Source organism: Onychomys torridus, chromosome 2 (assembly GCF_903995425.1).
Source record: "Onychomys torridus chromosome 2, mOncTor1.1, whole genome shotgun sequence".
Taxonomy (NCBI): domain Eukaryota; kingdom Metazoa; phylum Chordata; class Mammalia; order Rodentia; family Cricetidae; genus Onychomys; species Onychomys torridus.
The window spans coordinates 112,613,302-112,640,878 of record NC_050444.1 but is presented as its reverse complement, the minus strand read 5'-3'; the positions used below and the strand labels follow the sequence as shown (position 1 = coordinate 112,640,878).

The 27,577-nt window shown below is 40.9% G+C and overlaps 1 protein-coding gene across 3 annotated transcripts in view; it reads right to left on the bottom strand.

The window, feature by feature from the left end:
* Fggy (FGGY carbohydrate kinase domain containing) overlaps positions 1-27,577 on the bottom strand; it is a 405,205-nt gene that overhangs the window by 123,244 nt on the left and 254,384 nt on the right. For all 3 annotated transcript variants that reach the window (XM_036180113.1, XM_036180114.1, XM_036180115.1), the window contains one exon: positions 9,480-9,587. In XM_036180113.1, coding sequence (XP_036036006.1) covers positions 9,480-9,587 — 108 coding nt within the window. The remainder of the gene's footprint in view (positions 1-9,479; positions 9,588-27,577) is intronic.

Below are 27,577 nucleotides of genomic sequence, written 5' to 3'. Positions count from 1 at the left end.
CAAAAAGAAGAAATAAATCCTAAAAGCATTAGATTGCAAGGAATAATTAATCTCAGGACTAAAATCAGTAAAATAGAAATAACAACAATGAAAATAAAAAGAATCAATGAAATACAGAGTTGGTTCTTTGAGAAAAATCAATAAGATTTACAAACCTTTAGCCAAATTAACTAAAAGGCAGGTGGAGAAGACCCAAATTAAAAAAAAAAATTAGAGACAAAAAGGTGCCTGGTCCAATTGTCATCAGAGAGACATCATCCAACAATCAAAGGAAGCAGATGCAAAGACCCACAGCCAAACATTGGGCAGATTTCCAGAATCCTGTGGAAGAGGAGGAGAAAGGAGTATAGAAGCCAGAGGGGTCAAGGACACCACAAGAAGGTTCACACAGTCAACTAACCTGGGCTCATAAGGGCTCACAGAGACTGAATGGCCAGCCAGGAAGCCTGCATAAGACTGACCTAGGCACTCTGTATATATGTTACAGTTGTGAAGCTTGGTTCTTCTATGGAACTACTAACGGGGGAACAAAAGCTGTCTCTGACTCTTTTACTGGCTGTTGGGACCCTACTTCTCACACTGGGTAGCCTTGCCCAGCCTTAATACATGGGGAAGTACTTAGTCTTACTGCAATTTGATATGCCATGTTTTATTGATACTCACAGGAGACCTGCCCTTTCCTGGATAGAGATGGAAGAAGTGATGGGGGAGATAAGAGAGAGAGAGTGGGACTTCAGCTGGGTCATAAAATAGATGAGTAAAAATAATGATAATAAGACAAAAAGAAACAAAAAGGGTCTCCCAATTTAAAAAAAAAAAAAAAAAGGCCAGGGCCAATTAATGAAATACTCTTCAAATTATTCTACAAAATAGAAGCAGAAGGGACACTGCCCAGTTCATTTTATGAGGTGACAGCTACTCTGATACCTAATCTACATAAAGACCCAACAAAGAAAGAGAATTTTTGATGAATTTCATTTATGAATATAGATGCAAAAAGTTCTCAATAAAATACTTGGAAACCGAATCCAAAAACATATAAAAAAGATCATCTACCTTTATCAAGTAGGCCTCATCTCAGAGATGCAGGGATAGCTTAACATATGAAAATTGATAAATCTAAACCACCATATAAACAGACAGAGAGAATAATGTTCTAGGTACTAGAAGGTGCTGTGGGATGTTCTGTATGTCAAATGTGTTGCTCTGATTGGTTAAAATAAATAAAATTCTGATTGGCTAGTAGCCAGGCAGGAAGTATAGGTGGGACAAGCAGAGAAGAGAATTCGGGGAACAGGAAGGGGAGAGGGAGACCGCCAGCTGCCGCCATGACAAGAAAGATGTAAGGTACTGGTAAGCCACGAGCCACGTGGCAAAGTATAGATTAATAGAAATGGGCTAAATATAAGAGTAAGAGCTAGACAATGGTAGGCCTGAACTAATGGCCAAGCAGTTTAAATAATGTTAAGTGTCTGAGTGATCATTTTCTAAGTGGGCTACCAGACTGCTGGGACTTAGTGGGACCTGGAGAAAAGTGCTCCACCTACAAGAAGGTACTTAGCACTCTATCAAAGAACCCAACTACAAACCTTTCAATCTACAATGGTGACCTGCTTGCAAGATACACTAGTGCAATAGTAACGCAAAGTTTGTGGGGAAAACCAAGCAATATTTGATTGGATTTAAGAACCCATCCCAGGTACTACTAGGATAGTGAAGAACCTGAAACTAGATAGGCCACCTGGGAAAACCTAATACTATTGTTGTACTAAAGAAACAGCAATAAAATAACTCCTGTTGACATTCTGCTGTAGTCATAGGCCAGTGTCTTGCTCTGCCATCATCAGAGAAGTTTCCCCTTATAGTAGATGGGAATACAATGACCCACAACTGGACAATGTTCAGTGAGTGAGAAAATTTGGAACACTCAGTACTAAATGGGCTCTCTTCATCAAATTCTTCCCCTCAGGGGTCAGGGAACCCTGTGGAAGAGGAGGTGAAAAGATTATAAGAGACAGCACAATATTTGGGATGGAGAACACCAAGGAAACAAGGCCTTCTAAACCCCACAGAAATGATGCATAGATGAACTCACGGAGATTCTGGCAGCATGGACATCTAGGCCAGATGGAGTCACAGCACTGAGAGGGGAGGTGGACAAAAGTTCCCACCTTTAATCTGGAAATTATCTCCAATTGATAACCATTTGAAAATGAAAATTTAGTTTTCTCCAATCAAGTCACACTAGCTGTATGATCTAGTCTTAAGGGTAGGCCCCATTCCCAGTAGTAGATGGCCAAAACAAAACCAACTTAAAGGCATTTTTGGATGTTCATTGTCTTATAATGCTTTGTCAGATTTATTTATTTATTTCTCTATGTTTACCTTTGTTTTTTGCATATATGTATATATATATATATATATATATATATATATATATATATATATATATATATGTTTCTGGTTTTGTGCTTTTATAGGATTTCTGTCTGTGTGAGTGTGTGTGTGTCTCTGTATCTATGTATTTCTTATGCTTTTCCTTAGGCTTTTTTTCTTCTGTTTTTTTCTGTCCTATTCTGCTTTGTCTGTCTGTCTGTTATTATTATTATCATCATTATTATTATTATCATTATTATATGCCTGTTTGTATTCTAACAAGAAAGAAAAGAGAAGTTATGAATTTGAGTGAATGGAGAAGTGGAGGATCTTGGAGGAATGAAGGAGGGAAAACCATAATCAGAATGTATTATATAAAAAAGTATTTTCAATAAAAAAACCTTAAAAAAAGAAAGATACAGTCAATAAGTAAGTATAATTATAATAGGTATGCTGAAAGACAGTATTAGTGCTCTCAAATATGGAAGTCCCTGAAGTAAGGGTGGCGATTTTTGAATGAGTGGCCGGAGAAGAGCTTGTTGAAGATGATGCCTAAGCTGGCACATTCAAAGCAATGGCAGCCACCGACTTCCCAGCAAAAGGAATAGCAGATGCAAAAATTATTGAAGGAAAGCACTTCATGCATACTAGGACTCAAGTGGCTGCAGTGAGGGTGGGCATCAGTAAGCAAAGTTGAGAGCTGCACAAACTGAAGAGAGGAGGAGACGTGAGACACGTGAAGCAGGCTGTAGGGAAGGCTTCAGATCCTGCTCTAGAGCAAGGGCACCCCACAGGAGAGTTCCAGTCATGGGAATAAAGAAATCTCATTGGCTTTCAATAAAAGAACCTCCAGGGTCTCCATTTCACATAATGGCCAACGTGTTTCTCAATTCTCTTACAGACTGCTATAATACATATTGATCAAAGTCCAAGAAAACTGCTTTTCTGAGGAGGCACTGGAAAGTCATCTAAATCAGTTAAAACTCTGGAAGACATAGCCTCAGAGCTGCAGGAGCAGAGACAGGTGGAACACAGAGGCCCCTGGCTACCCAGGCTAGCTGGAATGGTGAGCTACAGGTTCAGGAAGAGACCTTGCCCCCAAAATAAGGTAGTCTGTGATAGAGGGAGACACCCAACATCACCCTCCGGCCCCCTCACCCACATACATACGTGCACACACATATGCATACATTACAAACACACACAAAAGCTTTCTTTAAAAATAGGGGAAAGTAGATGCATGGGAAGAAAACAGAGTTCTCCACATGCTAGCTGATTTTACAGCCTTAACCAGTGCTGTGTGTGATGGTTAGCATTTTCATAAATTATGTAGTCTTCTGAGTAAGGTGAGGAAAGGAGTATCTCAGAGAAGAAAGAACCATAGAAAGGGAATCCAGTACTGTGTATGAGTGTTTACCTAGTCTAGGGCAATCTCTGAATAAATCATTAAGACCGAGGAATTCAACAAACATTTCAGAATATATTAGTTAGTAGGGAGACAAAAGTTGGAGTTTACTATATAAACCACATGAAAAGAAAAATAATTTTATAAAAATATTAATCACAATGTACACACATCATTAGAAATTACTGAACTTGTGACATGTTGGGGACAATTACTACTCACATAAGTGAGAAGCCTTCTGACAGAAAATGAACCTGAGATGACAACTGTGAGGAATACAGGTCAAGAGGTTGAGAGCAGGTAGTTCAACCACAGTCAAGGATGGACAAGAAAGCTAGTAAACATGAAACTGTAAGTAACACGCTTTAACATGGGAATTCTGGTACTGATGAACATCCCTGAAGCAGACACACAGCGAACATGTCTAAACTAACACCAGAGTGAGGTGACAGTCAAAAGAGGTATGAAATTAAAAGCTTGAGATTCTGAGACAGTGAGAATATACATGGTGGGGGAGGTATGGAAGGAGAAGCTGGAATCCCAGATACATGTAATTGGATTCACAATAGAAAGGAACAAATGGGGCAGAAAAGGCAAATGCAGAAGTTATTGCAAATTCAAGTATGAATCTAAAGAGCACCAAATCTCTGTCCATCAAAATAAACACCAAAGACTAGAAAATCTTGAAAGAAGACAGAGAGAGATGTTACGTTACCAAAGAGGAAGAGTGGTAGACACCATAGGCAATGTAGAAGAAATAATGACCTCAGAATATAAAATGTTTACCTCTTTATATGTTGAAAAGGGAAAAAAAAAGAATCAGTTTATCATAATTTCTACATTGAGAAGAAATAACTCTACCTGAATGTAGAGTAAATACACCAAAATTAAAGAGATGTTTTTGTTAGTTGACTTGCACTATGAGACATACCAAATGAAGTTATTAAGTTTAAAAAAAGTTACCAGAAAGACACTTAAACTCTACAAAGAAATAAAAATTATCATTACATAGGTAATACAAAAAATGTTTGTAGTTCCCAGGATTTCCTTAAAATATGTAAAATATGCCAGACTATAATGGAATGGACTTGTTTCTACCCAAAATCCCAACACTGAAGCTTGAATCTCTGATGTGCTTGGAATTGTTATGGAGGTAATCAAGGTTAGACAAAGTTCTAACAATGCGGTTTTAACAACACAACTGTTAGTCATATAAGAAGAGGCACATATACCAATGTCCAGACATAAATGTGGAGGAGTGTCTTTAGTAAAAGTATTTCATAACTTGAATCATAGACTTCTAGCCTGCAGAACAGGGAGAAAAATGATATATATAATTTTTGCACCCATGATGTGGTAATTTGTTATGTCAATCTGAGCAGAATAATATGCCATTTAAACCACACATGGTAATGACTACTTCACTATGGGCTTTTTATGATAGGTAGATACCACACACAGGACAATGCGGTGTAAGAAGCTGGGACAGTGGTAAACACAGCTCTAGCAATGACAGTTTCTTATACTTTATGTAAAGAAACAGGAAGTATATTCAAAACAGAACAGTTTAGGATGTTGAACAGTTTAGGATGTTTGTTATAACCATTAAAGCAACCCTTAAAAATAATGCAAAAAAGATGCCTACAAAAAAACACCAATCAATGGAACTTAAAATGGAATTGGAAGAATTCAACAAATAGAAAATTAATCCAAGATAGCAGGAATAAGAGACAACAAAGCATAAAACCAAAAGTGATCACTGAAAACAAGTAGTAAAATGAATAAGCTAAATCCATTCAGACCAGTCTTTCCAAAAACATAAAGAATCTAAACACTGCAGGGAAAACCCAGGAATTATAAGACTGGATGGAAAAGCAAACCACACCTCTGTACAGAGTACACAGCATTCATGTTCCATGGATAAGAGCAGAGGCAAAGGGGGACTGGTGCAGTTCTGAGAATAGGGAAGGCAAAAGCATACAACTGGTGATAGACTGGGGAGGTAGGACCCTTACAACTTACTGATACACTGGATAGAGGGAGAGGGGAGAATAGGAGTCACAAATTAACCCTAACATTTGGGTCTTAAATTTACAAATGGGAGTAGCTCCTTAGCAACACAAAGTCAAAAGGAGTTTCAGCTCTGGAAGGAGAGCAGCTACTCCAGTCAGCCAGGCAGTGAGTCTTGACCTCTTTGCCCACCTCCCTGACACCCAATCCATCTTCTGTAATGACAGCAATGCTGTTCTAAAACCTTGGCCTGTCTTTTGAGGGAAAACTTCACATCTAATCCATCAAGCATTTCTGTTGGGCTTATTGTGAGAACATATCCCAAACTTGGTGAGTGTTCACAGCCAGCATGATCATCTCAGCCGACTTCCTGCAGCAGCTCATATCTGACCAGTGTCTCCATCCTCCCAGCCCATTATCAATGCACAACAGAGCAGGCTAACCCTTAAATGTCTCAGCCACTGTATTTTATGGCGTGCTTCTTCTCTAGTCGCTCTCTTTACTTTGGATAATTGTGAAAATCCTTACAGTGGCAGAAGATATGACAACTTTCTACTTCTCCTCCACTGATGTGCCCCATTGCTGTTTCTATAATACCCTGAGCAAGCAACCCTCTCAGGCTCCCTGCACTGATATATTCTTCCTTCAGTCTCCAAATAGCTAACTGTTTTTCCTTTCTTATTCTTTGTTCAAATACCACTTGACCACATTATTTTAAATTGCAAACTCTGGGCTGGAGAGATAGCTCAATATGTAAAGGCACTTGTTGACAAGCTTGACAGCATGAATTAAATCCTTGAAATCCACATGGTGGAAGGAGTGAATCTCCAAAATTTCCCCTTTGATTTCAACATGTGCACTCTGACATGTATGCCCCATCCCCATGTGCATATGAAACCCAATCACACACATGCTTAGGCATACACACACACACACACACACACACACACACACACACACACACACACACACACACTGAACAAAAAATAAATAAAAATTGCAAACTGCTCACCTAAACTCACAGGTACAACTTCTACTAATTTAAAAATCCTATAATATAAAATGACACGTGTTTAACAGTTGGCATTATCTATCTCCTTCTTTTAGAATGTATGCTTGAGAACAGTACAAATTAGGCAGAAATGCCTGTTGGACTCATTGTTATTTTCCCATTCAGTTGCCTCACCCTTCTTTACTAGTAAAAGAGAAATAACATGGAATGTATACACATACTGTGAAGACCATAGGAAATGCCAATTTTAATGGACCTAAACACACTTGCCATACAGCAGGTCCTTAGTAAATGTGATGCCCTATCTTTCCAGGACACTTCAGGTATACTACCAACTATTTCATGTGCTATGATAAGTTATAGTTATTATTAGGACTGTGTCCACCTTTCTTATTTGATGATAGATGGATTGTCCTCATCCTTGCCTAGACCACTGTGACAGATCAGGTAATACTGGCATATGAGTGAATGAATGACTATCACTTTGAGTCCAATTGTCCTAGAAAGCCAATGCCATTTTAGAAGTAGCTCAGCCACTGGTCTCTGGCCAACTGATAAAAAACAACTCCAATTAAGACAGAGAAGAGCAGTTGGAGGGTGAATAGGCAGGCCCACTGACTACATGGAGTGGGATTTTGTGTAAAAAGTCGACAAAGAACAAGAGTTTCTGTGCAGCTATTCTGGTGAGTCAGCAAGCTCAGAGCAATGCTTGTGGGGTACTCTGTGGTTAAACTAAAGTCAGTCACCCCAGGAAAGAAAATGTGTGCCTTTCAAATAAATAATAAATATCAGTGGAAACAAATGTGTGAAACAAGTATATAATGAGTTTAATTCTTTATTAATTAACTTTGTTCAATTTCAAACATGTATATAATGCATTCTGGAACCTTCTGCTCCCCATGCTCTCTTATGCTCCTCCTACTCCTCCTAACTTTACTTCTTCCCTACCTGCCCCATTCCCAGACTCACCACATTTGGTTTTGGTTTTTATTTAGTTTAACAAGGCCATCTGTGTCACTACTGGACTAGAAGTATCACTTGGAGCCTGCTGAAGTCAACAGTAGGTGCACAATTGAAGGCAATGGTTTTCCCCTCCTTGAATCTATCTATAGCAAACAGTTTAGCAGTAAGGGGTAGGGCACCCCAAGGTTTCCCCTCCGTCTATGCTTGGCTGCTGATGGCCCCATTCCTGTACAGACAACCATACCTGTTGAGAGTCCATTATATAGAGCCCAAAAGAATCATTTGATGCCCTTTATCCCTATCTTATGACTCTGACATTCTTTCCACTTGGTCTTCCTCAATTTTTCTGTACCCAAAAGAAGATGGTATAAACACTTCATTTAGGGCTGAGCATGCAACTGTCATTCATTCTCAGCACCTTGTGTTGCCATGGGTCTCTGCAGCCACTGCAGTAACGTGGGTCTGATTTTCAAAAGAAACTGCAACAGCCCTAGCCCAGAAAAGACCCAGTGTTCTTAACCACTGAGCAGTCTCTCCAGCCCTGGGAGCGATTATTTTTCTAAATTATGACATTAACTGGAGATCCTGGGGACAAGAAAGGAAAGATTATGTTTTAACAGTGATATCTTTGTTCATCAAATTAAGAAGAAATGAACTGTGCTGGTTAGTTTTTATTGTCAACTTGATACAACCTAGTATCCTCTAGAAAGAAGGAACTTCACCTGAAAAGTTGCCTTGATCAGATTTAACTGTGGCCATGTCTGGGAGATTGTCCTGACTGGTGACTGATGTGGGATTCCTGCCTTATTTCTTCTGGCTCAATACAAACGGCTTCTCCCTGCAATCAATTTCCTAGCCTAGCATAGAACCTGTTAGCACTACTCATCCACTTTTATGGATCTTCTGTCTTCCCTCTTATACAAGTCCAACCATTCAACACATTTCTATTACACACCTACTGTGGATAAAGAACCAGGGTGGATATAAAAAGAGCCATTGTATGGCTCTTACTTTATGGAGCTGACAGTGTTCTGGAACAGCAAACTAGAAAGCTAGTTAGAGTAACTGTGTGCTCAACGTGATGGGAGTGTTCCCCATCTTGCTCTCTCTCACACACATAAAAACACGTACACACACATCCACTTGAGCAAATTCTGGGTGACTTTCATCTTAATTCACATGTAATGTCTTTAGAGAGGCTTGCCTTGAACTTAAGCTAGATTAGCTGGAATTACGTCTTAAGTAACAGGTAAATCATTAAGATAGTAAATAATTCTAAAAGGGCAGGGGAGAATCAAGCACAAAGGGACAGAGGAAAAAAATTATGAGTCACCAGGAACTTCTGTTTAGGAAGAGTTCTTTACAATCTAGCCTAAGTGACAGGGACATTTGTGGGTCTAAAGGAGACAGTCCTTAGAAGATATGAGTGCCCAGAAAATTACCTGGCTTGGTTTGCTGAATTGTCGCTAGGACTACAGGGAACCACCAAGGGAATGACAACAGGTAGCATTGCCATCTCAAAAAGGGAAATGGGATGATCCACGAGAAAGGAGCAGCACCCATTCATGTGAACACATACTGCACTCCACAGATACTGAGGACTCAGCTCTGTGCTGACTTCTGAATTGCCAACATTCCAGTACCTGGGTGTATGGGTGATATGACAGATGGTATAATAACGTTCACAACCATATGGAGAAAGTGCCAACTTACCAATTTCCCAGTTACACTCTGACCACCTTCATTCAGCCAGAAGCCAGGAACCATGGCTGAGAAATAAGGTCCCCACACACCTGGTACAAAAATTGGATCTTTGCTGATCTGGAACAAAAAGGACAATATGTGTGAAAACACTGACTGTCAAGGATAAGGGGAGCTTAATTCTCCTACCACTGATGTCCCAAACACCAGGGAATTCAGCTTCTTATTATGTATTTTTTTTATGATGGAAAAGTCACTTTCTCTCAAGGAGGGGCATGGCTCTATCTGTGGACTCCTTGCTGAACAATTCATCCAGATGTCAAGGCAGCAAAAGTGATCATTTTGGACAGCCACTGACAAAACACTTCAATGCTAGCTTCTTCTCTGTAGCAAGAATTAGTGATCTCCATTCTCCCCCTTCAAGCATGTACAGGAAAGGACAGCCCAGATCAGCTACACAAAATCTAAGGCATCCTGATTCCCTCCAATGCTCTAATCAAAACAAAGCACCTCGTCGGTTTAATAAAACTAAATAGCTCACTCTGCATCCTTGACACCATGATTCGGTGAGATCAAGCCAGTTAGCTATAAGCAACCAAGTTAAATGGTTACATTTTGGGTTTTAAGAAGTTAATGCAGAGCCAACGAGGAAAAGGCCACAGTGCTTGATCCTTTTGCTTTATAAACTGTGCAGCCACTCAAGGCTAGCCTTTCATCACTTAGGTTAGGTTGAAATCTTGCTGATCACAACATGAGCTGTTTTATGACAATAAACTTTCCCCTTCATTTGTTGTATTTTGCTTTTGACATAAGGTAGAGCGGTGGATTCTTAGAGAAAGACTTAGCTTGGAAAGACTATCAGGATTTAGCTGGGTGCTGGGAAACAGGCTGCCACAAAGCCCCATGGGTGAGAGGCACTCTGAAGTTCACGATTCTGCAATGCTATCATCGCAGGTTATTCTGGTCCTTTAGCGAAAGGGAGGTGTGTTAAAGAAAAGCCAGGACAGGAGGAACTGGGCCACTTATTCATGAGGCTGCAGTGGTATAGGTCTTTCCTCCACCCAGCAGAAATGACTGCAAAAGGCAGATGCATGACTATGAAGAATGTTCCTGAGAAGGAGGGGAAGGTGGCTAGGCCCTCACTGTCAACTCCGCCAGGTCTCAAGGAACAGGATCTATTCATTTATTTATCCAATAAGTGTTTATTCAGCTTGGATCTGTGCTAAGCTCTTGAGATAGAGAAGCAGACTGAGTAGTTGTAATTTCTGGCCTCATGAACTTCACCTTCTATCATCAGGACACAGACAGATAGACCTACAATCACCTCAGTGCCAACTATTCTGGCTCCTTTCTTACTTGACTGGTCATTCTTCAAATCAGCAGGCCTTTTGACCTCCAAATGTGAAGGAAGCAAGGAAAGTCAAAGAGAAGAAAGGCAAGAAACTATATGACACTATTAACTTTAAATTCTGTCAAGTAAGGGGACCATTATGAAAAAGAGAGGAGGACATTTCATACTTAAAATAGAAACAATAATTTCAGTGGGGGAAAGACAAGTTTCTACAACAAAAGAGTTCAATTTATGTGGCTAAAGTCATTCACACTGGTTCTACAGATGTTTCTATTGAGACCCAGATGTGGAGCAGGTAATGAAGAAAAACAGTAAAAAAGGGCAGAGTTCCTGTCCTCACGAATCACACTATTCAAGTAGAAGGCCAGAGTGGCCACTCATTCAGTTAAGGAGAGCACTTAAATGCTTTTAGAGCTAAAATTCCTGGGTTCTAAAAACTTCAATCACTGCAGTGCTCCACTGGGACAGCTGTTTACCTTAAAACAAAAATAATTAAATTCTCACACAAGTGTATGATGGTAAATTGGTGAGGGAGTGGAGGAAGCTGAAAGGAATTCCAAGAGCACCAAAGTGAGAGATCCAATCTAGTCCCGGGTCAGGACAGCCTCTCAGAGGAGGCTACATGTGAATTAAGAGGAGAGCCACAGGGCAGTAGCACAGGAAGGTGATCATCAGTGAAAGAGATGGGCAATACTCCAGCCACAGTGAGCACACACTAGCTAACATTCAGCTGTGTCGTTCTGTCTTTACTCAGTGAAGGTTTTATTTCATGCTAACCTTAGGGTATACATGCTCTGAAGAAACAGAGCAAGCAGATTCTTATTCATATTTACTTAGGTCCAAGGTTTAGACTGGTGAATGAATACTTACCAAGGCCTAATCTCCCCTTTTTGTGAACTCTTAACTACATCTGATACGCTAGAGCAGAGAAGATGTATGTGTGTGTGTGTGTGTGTGTGTGTGTGTGTGTGTGTGTGTATACATATTTGAACAAGCAGACTTGTCTATAGTGAAAAACCTGGTAAAACCTCAAACTCTTGGATATATGGTTCATTTTTCCATAGATGGCTTAGGAGGAATATGCATTGTCTTAATGAGGGTTTCTACTGCTGGGATAAAACACCTAACCAAAACAACTTGGAGGGGAAAAGGGTTTATTTCAGCTTACATGTCTCCATCAAAGTCCATCATGAAGGAAAGTCAGGGCAGGACCCTGGAGGCAGGTGCTGAAGCAGAGGCCACAGAGGATCACTGCTATTGTCTTGCTCACTCATGACTTGCTCATACTGCTTCCTTAAATCATCCAGGACCACCTGCCTAAGGATGGCACAGCCCATGGTGAGCTGGGTCCTCCTGTTATCAATCATCAATCAAGGAAATGCCCTACAGACTGGACTACAGGCTAATCCTATGTAGTCATCTTCTTTTCTCGATTAAGCCTCCTTCTTTCCAGATGACATGAATACTAGCCAGCACAGGCATCATTCCCTGCCCCCACCACAGCCCCTAAAGATGCTATTGAACTACTGCAGCAGGTCTTCACTAAGAGACTGCGGCTCTGCTACTCACAAATGTCTAATGGAGGCTTTATTTGGTTTGGTCTTGGGAGATAGTTTAGGCTGACTCTGTTTGTGAGCTCTCCTCGGGCACAACACATGCTTCTCATCAGACATTCCCAGTAAAGTAAGGAAACAAAGTGTACTTCCCATCATTCCCAACCCTGTGTTCTCAGGGGAAAGAGCTACAGTTTGTTTTGAGGGAGAAGGAGAAGGCACATTTGTGTATTTACGTGTTCTTTAATCCTTCACAGTAAACATAAATATTTGAAAATATTTTTGCAAAAGCTCCTTCCATGCTGATTGCTATCTTGGCTCAAGGGCTGCTCTGTGAAGAGGGAGGCTGTTGCCCACACTAACGACAGGTGTCCATACAGGATGCTAACTGCCCAGTCCTAATGGTGCTGCTGGCAGCAACCCAGCAACTCAAGATTGTGGGATTAGTACAGGCAGGCTTGACACTGATATAAATGATTGAGTCCTTATAATTCTGAGGAAGATGCACATATTATCCCTATGGTGTATATGTGTAAATTAAGGCAGAGAGTGTTAACTAACATGTGTTCAACATTATAAAACCAGAAAGTTGTCACCTCAAATCCTCTAAAACAATGATTCTCAACCTCCCTAATGCTGCAACCCTTTAGTACAGTTCCTCATGGTGTGTGATGACCCCAACCATAAAATTATTTTCCTTCCTACTTTGTAACTGTAATTTTGCTACTGTTATGAATAGTAATGTAAATATTTTTGGAGACAGAGGTTTGCCAAAGAGGTTGTGACTCACAGGCTGAGAACTGCTGCTTAAAAGGTTTTATACTTGATTCTGATAAATTAAGATCTTGTTCTAACATTACCATTGTTTCTTTAGAACATTCATATACATTTGAAGGGTAGAAAATAAGGGCTATCCGAGCCAACAGAGTCACTCAAAGTACACAATCCCCCCTTGTTTTGAAGACAAATAAGTGAGGATGTGTGTATATAGAAGTGTGTGTGTGTGAAACACACACACACACACACACACACACACACACACACACACACACACACAAAATTATTTAGATCAGCCTGACCTGGAACTTAAAATAGCTCTCTCTAGTGGCCTGTGAGTGGACTATTTTAAGTGTCTAGAGCCTCCTGGTTTAGCCTCCTAAATACTGGGATTTCAGCATGGACTACTTGCTTGGCTTGAGTTAGGTAATCTTTGTTTCCAAAAGGTTTTTAATAAATTTTCCCTGGTATAGCTGTAAATAGAAGAGGTCAGAACAAAGACTCGTCTTGATTGTGTTCCCCATTCTGCCACATTCTAGACAAATGATCCTCCTCAAATGAGACTTTCCTACCCATAATCCTTACTTCAAAATGGAAGGACTAATGTCATTCTCTACAAGAACGGAGGACACTTGTAAACATTAATTTTGTTACATAGACACAGCATATTCTTTTTAAACCCCAAATCAATGTTAGCTCTCCTTAAACTGAGGCCTGTTTGGTGGAACAAAAGGAGACGAGCTGAAAAACCACAATAAAGGTGCTCTTATTTTAGTCAGTATTATTAATGCTGATCCTGAAAACGAGATGAGACCTGAACAGTGTATTTCCAAAGGCTAGACTTGGAAGGCTTGCTATTATGGCACATGTACAGAACAAGAGTCAAAATGAACTCAGAGAGCTAGAGCACTAAAGCAAACTTCAATACACTATCAGTTAATATTTATTCAATGACATAGTTAGCTTTTGGAGAGTTATTTATTTATTTATTCATTTATCCATTCATTCATTTTTAGAAGCCTGGCAATATTCTCTTGCACAATCTAAGTGCATTCACAAGGGCATTAATTTTATTATCAGTGTTAACACTGAACTTAGACATTTGATAGACGCTTTAATCATGTGTGCTCTATATTTAATTATGAAATGCCAACTAACCCTCTGATTGTATACTATACTGTCACACAATATTTATGACAGTCCAAGAGAGGCATAATTCTATTACCGCATCTAAGGTCACAAATGAAATATAAGCCAAGCAGGTCAAACAGCTGGAAGAGAAGTCACTTCAGTGCTTGTCAGAAATGACCCACCTATTTCCCTCTCTCGACACCATTCTCCTTGGTACAAGACGACTGGAGCAGAGATGCTTTTGTCTTGGAGGTTTTCTAAGATTCCACAAAGTTGAGTCATTTTATCTCTGCTGGTCAACAGGAACACTCCAATGAGATATTTCAATAGACTGTGCCCTCGCATGGCCTGGATTTTATGGGACTGCATCAGTTTTTCTCTTGGGGCTTCTCCAAGTACCTACTAATTCTGTCACCTAATTAATGTGCTGCCAAGATTATTGGAAGGTCTTTTTTTAAAAAAAAAAAAAAAAAAACTTAACTTTATAGGCTTTATTCAATGGCTACTATCTATAATATCTCAGATATTAGCTGGGTAAGATTTCAGAGAATATTTGTTTGATACATACTGAGCTCATACTACTGTTTAAAACATGATAACATAGGGAGAACTGGGCTTTCAAGTCATGCTGTGTCCCTGTCCTCAAGAAGCCTACAGTCTAGCGGAAGCTGTGGGTTCAGGATGAGCCAGGGGTGGGAAACACTTGTGAGTATACATGCTTATCCAGACTTTGAGTTTCCCTGTGTAGATGTCAAGTCAAACATACAAAAAATAATTCCAACCCTAGATGCACAGGGTGCATGAGCAGACTCCTACCAGGATCAGAAAGATTTAGGGGTCAGAACCCACATTTCAAGTGTTCCTGCCTTTATTCAGGTCTGCTCAAGCTAGCTGTCAGCAAGGATGCCACTGACCCAGTTTCATCTAAGGCTATGCACCTATTGGCTAGGTTTCCCTAAATGACAAAGCCCAGATGCCTGCTCACAACCCATTTGGGGAGAGGTGACTGGCTGGGAGCAGGCAGCTACTGCAGCTTCCTCTGTTCTTTCCTATCCCATCACTCTGAGGCTGATCTGGCCTAACCTCTGGCAGGAAAGGAGGCAGGCTCCAGGTGCCAGCAGTCCTGGGAGAGAACAAGAGACTGTGTGAACTGTCTGCTGCCAGGTTGAGATTTTTGGAGACTAGCAGCAGGCCTATGTGGGACTGGGTATTTCCATGGTCATCTCTTCTTCCAAGTGGACTATGCTATCATCTTGCCAGGGAAAAAACATTTATATGTCTATTTCTGCCAACTCCCTCATGACTACTTAGCACACATACACATAGAAAAACAGCCTGGAGAAATGTTTAGAATGGAAGCTCTTAGTGGTCACCTCTTGGTTTGCCCTGCTCTGGTTGAACTATAATGAGCTACTAGTGTGCCTGTCTCTTCCAGGAACCAGTGAAGATAAAAGTATTTGCTATCTTCAAAGCTGTAAGAGTGATAGAGTGTAGTGAACATGGGCTTTGGAGCTAGATAAACCTAGACATTTCTGATTAGGCCATTGGTACGTCATGTGATTCTGTGTCTCCTTGAGGCTTAGTTTCCTCAACTATAAGTGGGGATAATCATCAACCAGAACCATATCCAAGACCTGTGTGGTACAGTGTGTACAAAGATGCTAGGATACACTGGACTCTTGAACCAATTCTTAAGCAGCAGGTAGTTTAATTATCTTTATTCTTGAGACAGTAGAAAGCTTGGAGTTCTGACATAATGTCAGGCCCAACCTCCACCTTCCTCCTCTTCATCAACTTCTTCCATGTTCATTTTGTTACCTATCTGTCCTGGGTCTCATCCACTCCAGTGTGTGGAGTGACAATTTATGTACCATAGAATCCCACATGTTTACCTCAAACTCAGACATTGACCCTAAGTTCCTCATTAATTATGTAACTTGTATGAGTAGTTGATATGTCCAGAGGAGAACCTGCCACCCTTTCTGTGAGGGCTATTCCTGTCTCTGTCTTAAGATTCCAGTCTTCACTTTCTCTCTTTTCATCTGCCCATAATAGGTCATTCTGTTCTTCTGTCCACCCTATTCTTAAGCACACCCCTTCTTCATTGCAGCTGCCTTAGAACTATCCCCAGCATGTCTCACTTGTGCTATTTCCACAATGGATAAATTGATTCCCACCTCAGTCACGTTCCTTCTCCCTTCCAGCTGCTCCACCTCTATGCAACCTAAATTCTATATGTCCAGCAAACCATCTTTCCAAAATAAAAGACCAATTGTATTATTACTTAATATTGATCCATGAGGGATGACACACTTTCAGATCTGGATTTTCCTTATTTGTCTGACTTAATCACAATATTGCTGTTCCCTGATTCTCATCCAGATCATTTTTTAAGATCGTCATAGACTAAGTCTCTGACTTATTGAACAACTTAAAATTTCCTCAAGTGAGCCACTATATTTATTATCTCCTATTCTTCATAATTTTCCCTTGGACTAAAAGGCTATCCATCCTGCTGAGACTCAGCTCAGGGGCTTTGGAGATGGCTCAGAGGTTAAGAACAATTCCTGCTCTAACAGAGGGCCCAAGTTTAGCTCCCAGCACAAAAGTGTAGTAGCTCACCAGATAGGAGGACAAGACAGTGCTGTGCTCCATCTGTCCCTGTGCTCACATGCTCACACCCCCATCACACACACATAGTTAAAAATAAAGACTCAGCTCAATATAATCACCTTTGCTCTACCTTTTTGTTGGTTTGTGTGTTTTTTGAGACAGGGTTTCTCTGTGTAATAGCTCTGGCTATCCTGGAACTTGCTTTGTAGACCAGGCTGGCCTTGAACTCACAGAGATTCACCTGCCTCTGCCTCCCAAGTACTGGGATTAAAGGTATGTATCACTATTGCCTGACCTGGTCTACCACCTTTAAACACTGACTTCCTCTCTAATAATTCATGAAATGTTCTTTCTTGCCTGCATTTTCCCTTAACTCTACATTTCTTATATTGTAGGTTGCTATACTCTATTACGTGTATAAGTGTATACATTTATAAATACTTCTAAAATATGTATTAAACCACATTGTAAACTAAATTACTACACAAATGCAGGACATAGCTATTTCGATACATGGCAATGCCACTGAAATTAAGAACAATGATAGATGATGAAATTTGTCCAATGGCTGAGGGAGAGCATAGCTCAGTGGTACAATAATTGTCTAGCATAAATACTTCTCTGAATGAGCTCTGCAGAGCCAGGGTAGGGTGCGGCAAACAAGTCAAATAGCCTTCAAGTGAAACCTGATTAATATAGGTCAGGTTTGGCAAATCTTTTGTGTAGCAGTTGTTAAAAGATAATAATCTTCCAATGAAGTGTCTGCCCTTCCTAGAAATGTGATATCTTCATTTTAGTCTGAACAAAATAAGTATATATGAAGCCTGTCCACAGTTATCTCCCAGGCCTAGCAGTTTGAGCATGCAGGAATGCACTGAAAAGGTCTGTCATCTAACCAATCAGTCCTTGAATTGGGGAGGTGGGGTGGAAGTCCAATGTTGCATGTGATGTTCTGAGTTAATTGTAAAGTAGGACTCCTTAAACCCAGAATTCCTTATTCTCTATCTGTTCAAGCCCCACATGTGATCACAATAGAAATTTAATCCATATGTTTTTCATTCACTTGTACTTCACACACCCAAAATTATAGTACAAGACACACTGAATAGCCAACTTTGAAGCCATGCAAATGTTTACTCTAGTCTCCTCTGGCTGCAAACAAAAAGCTATAGTTGACCGCCTGTATACAAATGCCTCTCTGGCTCCCATGAGCTCAAACAGGTTTTCAGCTTTGAAATCTCTGAGCTGTGACTCTAAAGAAACAAAATTTGTTTTTATTAAGAATTTTTTATTCATTCCACATACCAACCACAGATACCCTCCTCATCCCTCCTCCCGCTTCTCCCCCCAGTACACCCCCCAGCCTCTCCTCTGAAAAGGTTTGGCCTCCCATGGGGAGTCTGAAAAGCCAAACACATTCAGCTGAGACAGGACCAAGCCCTTCCCTCTGCATAAAGGCTGTGCAAGGTGTCCCACCACAGGCAGTGGGCTCCAAAGAGCCATTTAATGCACCAGAAATAGATCCCTCAAACAGACCAAGCTACACAACTGTCTCCCACGTGCAGAGGGACCAATCCAGTCCCATGCAGGCTCCATAGCTGTCAGTCCAAAGTTCGTGAGTTCCCATTGGCTTGGTTCAGTGGTATTTCTAAGTTTCCCCATCATGTTCTTGATGCCCCTTGCTCACAGAATCCTTCTTTCCTCTCTTTGACTGGACTTCCAGAGCTTGGCCTAGTACTTTGCTGTAGGTCTCTACATCTGTTTCCAGCAGTTATTGGATGAAGGCTCTATGATGGCAGTTAGAGCATTCACCAATCTGATCACCGGGGTAGACCAGCTCAGGCATACCCTTCACCACTGCTAGGAGTCTAAGGTGGGGTCATCCCTGTGGTTCCTGGGAACTTCCATCATACCAGGTTTCTCCATATACCCATGATGTCCTCCTCTATCAAGATATCTCCCTCATTGCTCTCCCACTCCATCCTTGTTCCAGCTCAACCATTCCACCCCCCTATACTCCCATTCCCCATCCCCTACCCTCCATTGTCTCCTTCACCCCCTGTTTACTCAGGAGATCTCATCTATTTCCCCTTCCCAGGGCGATCCATGCATCCCTCTTAGGGTCCTCCTTGTTTCCTAGTTTCTCTGGAGTTGTGGGTTATAGTCTGGTTATCCTTTGCTTTACATTTAGTATCCACTTATGAGTGAGTACATACCATGTCTGCCTTTCTGAGTCTAGGTTACCTCACTCAGGATGATATTTTCTACTTCCATCCATTTGCCTGCAAATTTCATGATGTCATTTTTTTTAACTGCTGAGTAGTACTCCATTGTGTATATGTACCATGTTTTCCTATCCATTCTTCAGTTGAGGGCCATCTAGGTTGTTTCCAGGTTCTGGCTATTAGGAATAATGCTGCTATGAACATAGCAGAGCAAGGTCCTTGTGGAATGCTTGAGCTTTCATTGGGTATATACCTGAGTGGGGATCTTGAGGGAGATTGATTCCCAATCTTTTGAGAAACCTTCATACTGATTTCCAAAGTGGCTATACAAGTTTGCACTCCCACCAAGAGTGGAGGAGTGTTTCCCTTGCTCCACATCCTTTCCAACATAAGCCATTCTGACAATTGTAAGATGGTATCTCAGAGTTGTTTTAATTTGTAATTCCCTGATGACTAAGGATGTTGAGGAAGTCCTTAAATATCATTCGGCCATTTGAGAGTCTTCTGTTGAGATTTCTCTGTTTAGCTCTGTAGCCCATTTTTTAAATTGGATTGTTTGGTATTTTGATGTCTAATTTCTTGAGTTCTTTATATATTTTGGAGATCAGCCCTCTGTCAAATGTGAGGTTGGTAAAGATCTTTTCTGTAGGCTGTCATTTTGTCTTATTTACCATGTCCTTTGCCTTAAAGAAGCTTCTCAGTTTCAGGAGGTCCTATTTATTGATGGTTGCTTTGTGCAATATACTGGTGTTATATTTAAGAAGTGGACTCTAGTGCCAATGCTTTCAAGGCAACTTCCTACTTTCTCTTCTATAAGTTTCACTCGATTTATGTTGAGGTCTTTGATCCACTTAGACTTGAGTTTTGTGCATTAACTCAAGACAAGAGCAGATAAACAATTTAAATAGACCTATAACTCCTAAGGAAATAGAAACAGTCATTAAAAGTCTCCCAACCAAAGAAAGCCAAAGACAATATTGTTTCAGTACAGAATTCTACCAGAATTTCAAAGAACAGCTAATACCTATACTCTTCAAACTGTTCCATACAATTGAAACAGAAGGAACACTGCCAAGTTCTTGTATTAAGCTACAGTTACCCTGATACCCAAACCACAGAAAGATGCAATAAAGAAAGAGAACTACAGACCAATCTCCATCATGAACACTGATGCAAAAATACTCAATAAAATACTGGTAAATCAAGTCCAAGAACACATCAAAAACAATCATCCACCATATCTATTCAATATAGTACTCAAAGTTCTAGCTAGAGCAATAAGACAACAAAAGGAGATCAAGGGGATTCAAACTGGAAAAGACGAAGTTAAACTTTCCCCATTTGCAGATAAATAATAGTATGCATAAGTGACTCCAAAAATTCTACCAGGGAACTCCTACAGCTAATAAACACCTTCAGCAATGTGGTGGGATACAAGGTTAACGAAGAAAAAATCTGTTTCCTATATACAATTGATAAATGGGCTAAGAATGAAATCAGAGAGACATTACTCTTCACATTAGCCACAAATAATATAAAATACTTTGAAGTAACTCTAACTAAACAAGTGAAAGACTGTATGACAAGAACTTTAAACCTTTGAAGAAAGAAATGAAGATGATATCAGAAAATGGAAAGATTTTCTATGCCCATAGATAGGTAGAATCAACATAATAAAAATGGTAATCTTACCAAAAGCACTCTATGGATTCAATGCAATCCCCATCAAAATACCAACACAGTTCTTTACAGACTAGGAAAGAGCAATACTTAACTTTATATGGGAAAACAAAAAACCTAAGTTAGCTAAAAGAATCCTGTATAATAAAGCAACTTCTGGAGGGATCACCATCCCTGACTTCAAGCTTACTATAGAGCTATAGTAATAAAAACAGGTTGGTATTGGCATAAAAGCTGACATGTGGACCAATGGAATTGAACTGAATATCCTGACATTAATCCATATACCTATGAACACCTGATTTTTGACAAAGAAGCTAAGGCCATACAATGGAACAAAGAAAGTATCTTCAACAAATGGTGCTGGCATAATTGAATGTCACTATGTAGAAGATTGCAAAGAAACAAAATCTTACCATGCATCTCTTCCATAACCCAAACAAACTGTGGTGAGTAGATGGGTCTCTCTGAATCCAGAAAAGGAAGACAGTCACATAGGACAGGAAGAGAACTAAAGAAGAAGAGGGATGCTCTGTCTTTACCAGATGGAGTCTTAGCTCTGCTGCATCAATGTCAAGCAAACATTCCCTTCTTTCTGTGAAATCCTCCTAGAATGAGCATAGTACTAATAGTAGCAATTGCCAGTTGCTCACAAATCTAGAGGCTGATGCTCCTGTTATTGTAAGTTAACTATTAAAAAAATTAGCTTTTTCTTGCAGACTGTAGGTTAGGGTGGAAGGATGCCTGGGGCAGCCTCCCGGCTGGAACTGATTGAAAGATGGCAATAGAGGGAGATTACATGCCGATTCCTGGCCACATATGTAGGACCCTATTACAGTGTGTTTCTGACATACATCCCCTTACTTGTGATTGCCGAACTGTGATCACTGTTTAACTGTTCCTGGGTATCCCTTGTATTTAATGTTTTTCTGTGCTCCTAGTGTTTGACTTTAGATACCATTTCCTGGATCTAAGCATTCACTTACTTTGCTTTAATATTAAATGTTCTGTTTTAACTTTCTGTGTGACTTTGGTTTTTAGGATCTTCATCTGAAATACAGGACTACTCTTACAAATGTGCAAAGTTGAAGGGTGGCATTGTTTAGTAGGGCTTGGCTCTTGTGCCTGGTTCATTTGGTGACCTACAGAACTGTAGGCTATGTTGCATTACCTACATACCAGTCAAGGTGTACTTCCTATTCATGACCTGGAATTCATGTGAGAATTTCATTTAAAAACTAAGGCCTGTTACTACCTAGAGGAGAATTCTCAAAGGATGTGCAGTGGCTGCACTAGCTTGAGAAAGGGGAGAGGGCTGGGCACTCTGCTATTAACTCTATGATTCCTTACAGAAGCGAGTATAGGGAACCTTCACTTTACTAATAGCATGTTGTGTAAAGGCAAAGGAAACCCTGGTCAATATGTAGCATGGTATCTTTTTTAAAGACAGGGTCTTACTATGCAGCCCTGGCTAGCCTAGAACTCACTATGTAGATCATACTGGTCTCAAGTGTACAGAAATCCACCTGTCTGTGCATCCCAAGTTATGGGATTAAATTCCTTGACTCTTTTAAGAAAATTCAGTGATGTCCTCCAGCTATTACAAAGAAGTTCCTTGATGAGGACCTCACTTACCTGTGGGTCTAAAGACAAATAATTAGGATGTAGTTATGGTTTATGCTAGTTTAGTAAAGTGGTGGCTGTAGATTGTCTGTCCTCCATGATCCATGGTTTCACTAGCCCTGGGTAGTTAGCTAGGTTTCTAGTACCAGGCATCACACACTCACACACACACACACACACACACACACACACACACACACACACACACACACACACACACTTAATGAGACAGAGGCCATGAATTTGAAAAAGAACAAGGAAGGGGATATGGGAGGGTTTGGAGGGAGAAAGGGGAAGAGGAAATGATGAAACTATATTATAATCTCCCCAAAATAAATGAAAAATTTAAAAAGTCACCATGTCTGTGCACAGGCATCAGCTATTGTCTTTTTGACGTATTTCCTGAAATAACCTACTCTGTGTCCCAGGTTTGGCTCAGAGGTATTCAGGGCTTCTATGCAAGTCTAGATATGAAGAACTCTACTTTTTATAACTCTTCTTCTATTTTTGGCCTAACATAAGAGGATGAGGTCAAAAATGGCTCAGCAAAGAGAACTAAAACCTGTGTAGATGTGCTATCTCCCCTTTGTGATTACAAAAAGTGGTATAAAGACAAGTGCTTGCCAACCATAGCTGAGATGCCAGAGTGAGTCTCCTTATGTACATCTTTAAAGAGACTGATGAGTCCATCTACATAGGTAATGGTTAGGTAGCATGAAGTCAAGAGGACACAGGAGGTCTAGGGAAGGCAGGGTGAAAGCCCCATTCCTTGAGCTCCCATGGACAGCACAGAAGTGACAGATGTGCAGGGCTGGTAGAAGTGGTCCCAACCCTCCTACCTGCCAGCACTGAATCTGCCATGGGTCAGTTCTGAGGGACCTAAAATCTCCAGAAGGAACATGTGCCTGGGTCTTTTCCTCTCTGGGTGTGCACTCTCACATATTTGCCCCTAGCTGTAAGATCTAGATGAGCCAGAGTCTGTCATACTCAGTTTTGATAGAAAAGGAAAAAAGGTTCAGAGAGTTAACTTTCAAGTCCCAACTTAAAGTGTGTTACAACTAAGACCATACCAGGACTTAACCGAATCTGACTCAAGGCCATTATCTTCTGAAACATTTTAATTAGAGAGAGAGAGAGAGAGAGAGAGAGAGAGAGAGAGAGAGAGAGAGAGAGAGGCGCAAAAACAAGAGTCAGAGATTGGGCAGACTGACTATACCTTCCTCCTCTGGGTCATGAATATGTACCCTGCCAGTTCAATCAAGTTGTGGCATATCCTGTATCAGGACAGGGAGGGGTGGAATCACACAATCCCTGTTATCTCCTCCCTCTTCTCTACAGTTAATAGCACTGCTCTGAGGTTAAGTGAAAAACTCTACATTTGTTTCACATTTAAATGAGTTCTTATGGAAGAGAGATGTTTTGTAACACTAAGGCAGGGAGGGAGGACTCAAAGAAGAAAGGTTATTGAGGGAAAGTTGACCTGGGGGCACTTAACCTCTGCCTGTACACTAGAAGAGACCTACTAATATGTAAGGTATGCAAACACTGGAAGAACAGTCAGAAACAAATGGAGTGATGGCTGCAGGGTAACAGGACTCAGCTGTGGGCGATGGCCAGCAGGCAGTTTTTGTTATGAATAGATCATCTGGATGGGAAGCAGGCCTGATTTCAACTCGAGGAGTAGGTCTTGCAGGGTATGAGAAAGTACTGGGGCCCATCTGGACTTCCTTAGGAGAAAAGAGAAGGGAACAAAACAACTGTCACTAAAATATATGACACGATACGGCACAGTCCTCTGAGGGTGGCTTCAATGGAAACTGCACGTTATTAATTTGTATTTTGTTTGCAAACCAATAATGATGATAATTGCCCTTATTTTTTTTTAAATAAAAAAGCCTTTAAAATGCACACAGTGGAAGTGGAGGGAGGGGGGGCTAACATTTGCCAAGTAGTTTCTACATGAGAATGCATTTTTATTGGTAATCTCCATGGTGATCCTGGCATTTCCTAGTTTACTGACAAGAAACCATGAATCTTGGAGCTCAAAGTCTTCCTGTGGCCACACAGATGTCATGTGGCAGGATGGGGATTTGACCATGTTTGACTTCATAGCTTCCTGTTGTAAGTGACCACATCCGAGCAATTTAGGTACCATGGAGTCAAGGAACAATTGAGGCTCCAAGGAACCAGCCATTCTCCTTCCTAAACTTTCATCATTTCAGGGAAGTAGGTTTTCAGGGAAGGGCTATGGACCCTTTTCCAGGGTGAGGGTCCTGCTAAGAAAGACTCGCTCTGATTGAGCAGAGCTCACTTCAGGAGTCAGTAGACTTTCTCTTTGTACTCACTAGGTGGTACAGAAAAGGAACTAGCCTGGCTTTCAGCCTTGTGAATTACAGAGAACCCATAATGTCTTCTGCATATGATATCTGCATCTGACTTGCCATTGCACTGGTGATTTGAGAACCTGGCTCTCACCTTAGGAACAGACTCCAGGAGCAGCAGCTATTTTCGACTTTACTGCTTGACTCATGGAATAGCAAAGTGAGCAAGCATGGAGCCTTAGCAGGACAGAACAGCATTCTCAGGATTCAGAGCTGTATACCGAGATGAGGAATGCTGAATCAGTGCCCTCAGCCCACAGCACAGAAGAGGTGCATCTTGGTCCCTCATTAGGAATAATAGCTCCCTATAGCAAGTGGTTAGCCTGATCACTTCCATTATGAAAAGACAGACAGGAACATTTTCCTGCCAGGATGTTGAAAAAACTAGAGGTAGATTAGAATAGAAAGCCACTATGTGCTGTCCTTTTCAATTGTCTACAGGCTTCAGGACAGTCTTGCCTTGCCATGTGCTATTATTTGACTTTTTGTATTCTTCATTATGTTACTAGGAAATATTTAATCCACATTTCTGTCTGAGTTCAAAGTACAGACTAGTCTAGTTAATCCTGGTGAGATACAAAGTGTCCCAGTAGGGGTAGGGGGAACAACTGAAGATGGAAGAAGGTTTGGGTGGAAGAAATCTGGGTCTCATTCTCATGCTGGACCACAAAGACTGCTCGGTTTTCAATGTGTGTCTTTAATGGGTTGATGTAAGAAGATAACTGATGTTTCCACGCAAGGCATTTGTATTAATTTATGCTCTCTACTCATCCCAGGAGGCTTTACATAACAGCTGCCTCCTAGGATTTCAGGGCCATTAACTGAGATCTTGGTTTCTGAAAGAACAGTTGCCTTATAAGAGGCAGAAAAGTACCAGAAGAACCTGAAGCCTGTTAAAAATCAAATCTGCCTAGAACAGAGGCACAGGTCTTCAGTAAACATTTCTTTTAGTACCTGGATGCCTTTCAGACCTTGGGGAGACAGATGAAAAACATACTGGCCTTGTTCAACTTCTCAAGGGAGTTGGAATGTCCGACAGTCAACCCCAAGGTGGCAAGACAGTCTGTTAAGTACCTCAATAGAGGTCTAAGTTCTTAGGACCAAAGTGAATAAGATGCCATAGTTTAGCTTCAATATAAGCAACATATAAGAAAACTCACTATGGAGTCACAAGATTCTCAGTGTCCCAGGCCATCAGCTGTGGAGCAGGTGATATGTAAACTGTCACTCCTGAGAGCATAAGAGCAGGCAGAGGACAGACTCTAAAGCCTCTTGAATAGTATTGGAACAAATGCGAGTTTTATTTTTGTTTGTTTTTGAATGGAGAAGTAATCCCCACTCTCATCTTGGCCACTTTGTAGTTAGATGTCCACAAGGCTGTGGCTGGTGGTTCACCGGCATCTGTATAAGGAATGGCCATTGGTTCTGCTGCCTGACAATTCTGGGTGTCACGGCTGTGTAAGTGCTGCTCACAGAACTCCTTCTTGGCCCGTGGGAGCTTCTGAGCAGCTCAGAGTGTGCTTTCTTCTCTCGGTGAATTGAAACCGAAGACACTTGGTCTGAAATAAGTTTCTCCAGAAATTCCAATTCCATCACTGCCTTATTTCATTCTGTCCACCAGTTTTTCCCAAATCCACCTTTTACATCCACCTTTTAAATACAATTTATTATTATTATTATTATTATTATTATTATTATTATTATTATTATTATTTGTGTGTGGGGGTGTGGGGGTGAGTATGTGGGTGTGTGTGTGTGTTTGTGCAGGCGCCTGTGGAGGCCATAAGACTGTATTGGACCCTCTGAAGCAAGAATTACTGGCAGTTTCAAGCTGCCAGACATGGGTGCTGAGTACTGAAATTGGTCCTCTGGAAAGCAGCTAATGCTCTTAACTTGAACCCTCTGTCCAGCTTTTTCCCATCACTCTTTGTTTCTTCATGCACTCAATATACCAAACCTGCTGGTTTGATGTTGGCTTTTTAAATTATCCAACCAACTCAAGCACAAAGCCAACCCTTAAATGACTAGCTTTGGACACTTCAAGGGGAAAGGAAACATAGCCAATGTTTCAAACCTTCTAGTGTCCAGATTCAGTTTGCATCTTGGCAAACTTTTCATCTCTCACCTTACTCAAGGCATATCTTGTCTTGGGAACTTCATTTAAATTTAAACTCTCCTTGATTCCCCTGGCATCACTGTGTTTTATCCTCAAGTCTCTTTGCTCTGGAGATCTTGGAGAGTATGACCATTGAGCGCTGGACAGTATAGAGCACCAGCCAGACCCACACCCTGGAGGAGTATTGGGGAGTATTATTTTAAGGTGTGTTACTTTTGTTCGTGTTGCATTTGTTTAACTCTGTGGAGCTGTGTTACTGTGCCTGTCTAAAACACCTGATAATATAATAAAGAACTGAACGGACAATGGTGAGGCAGGAGAAAGGATGGGTGGGGCTGACAGGCAGAGAAGAGATAGAAGGAGAAATCTGGGAGGGAAGAAGAAGAAAGAGTAGCCAGAGAAGGAGAAGGACATCATGGGCCAGCCACCCAGCTACACAGCCAGTCACAGAATAAGGAATTTTAAGGTAAAAGCTCAAAGGCAAAAGCTAGACAGGATAATTTAAGTAAAGAGAGCAAGCAACAAGCCAAGCAAAGGCTGGACAATTATAATTAAGTTCCGTGTGTAATTTGTTTGGGAGCTGAGTGGCGGCCCCCTCAAAAAAGAAAACACAACTAACCACAGGGGAAGGTTATGTGCATGTGGCCAAGGGCAAGAAAG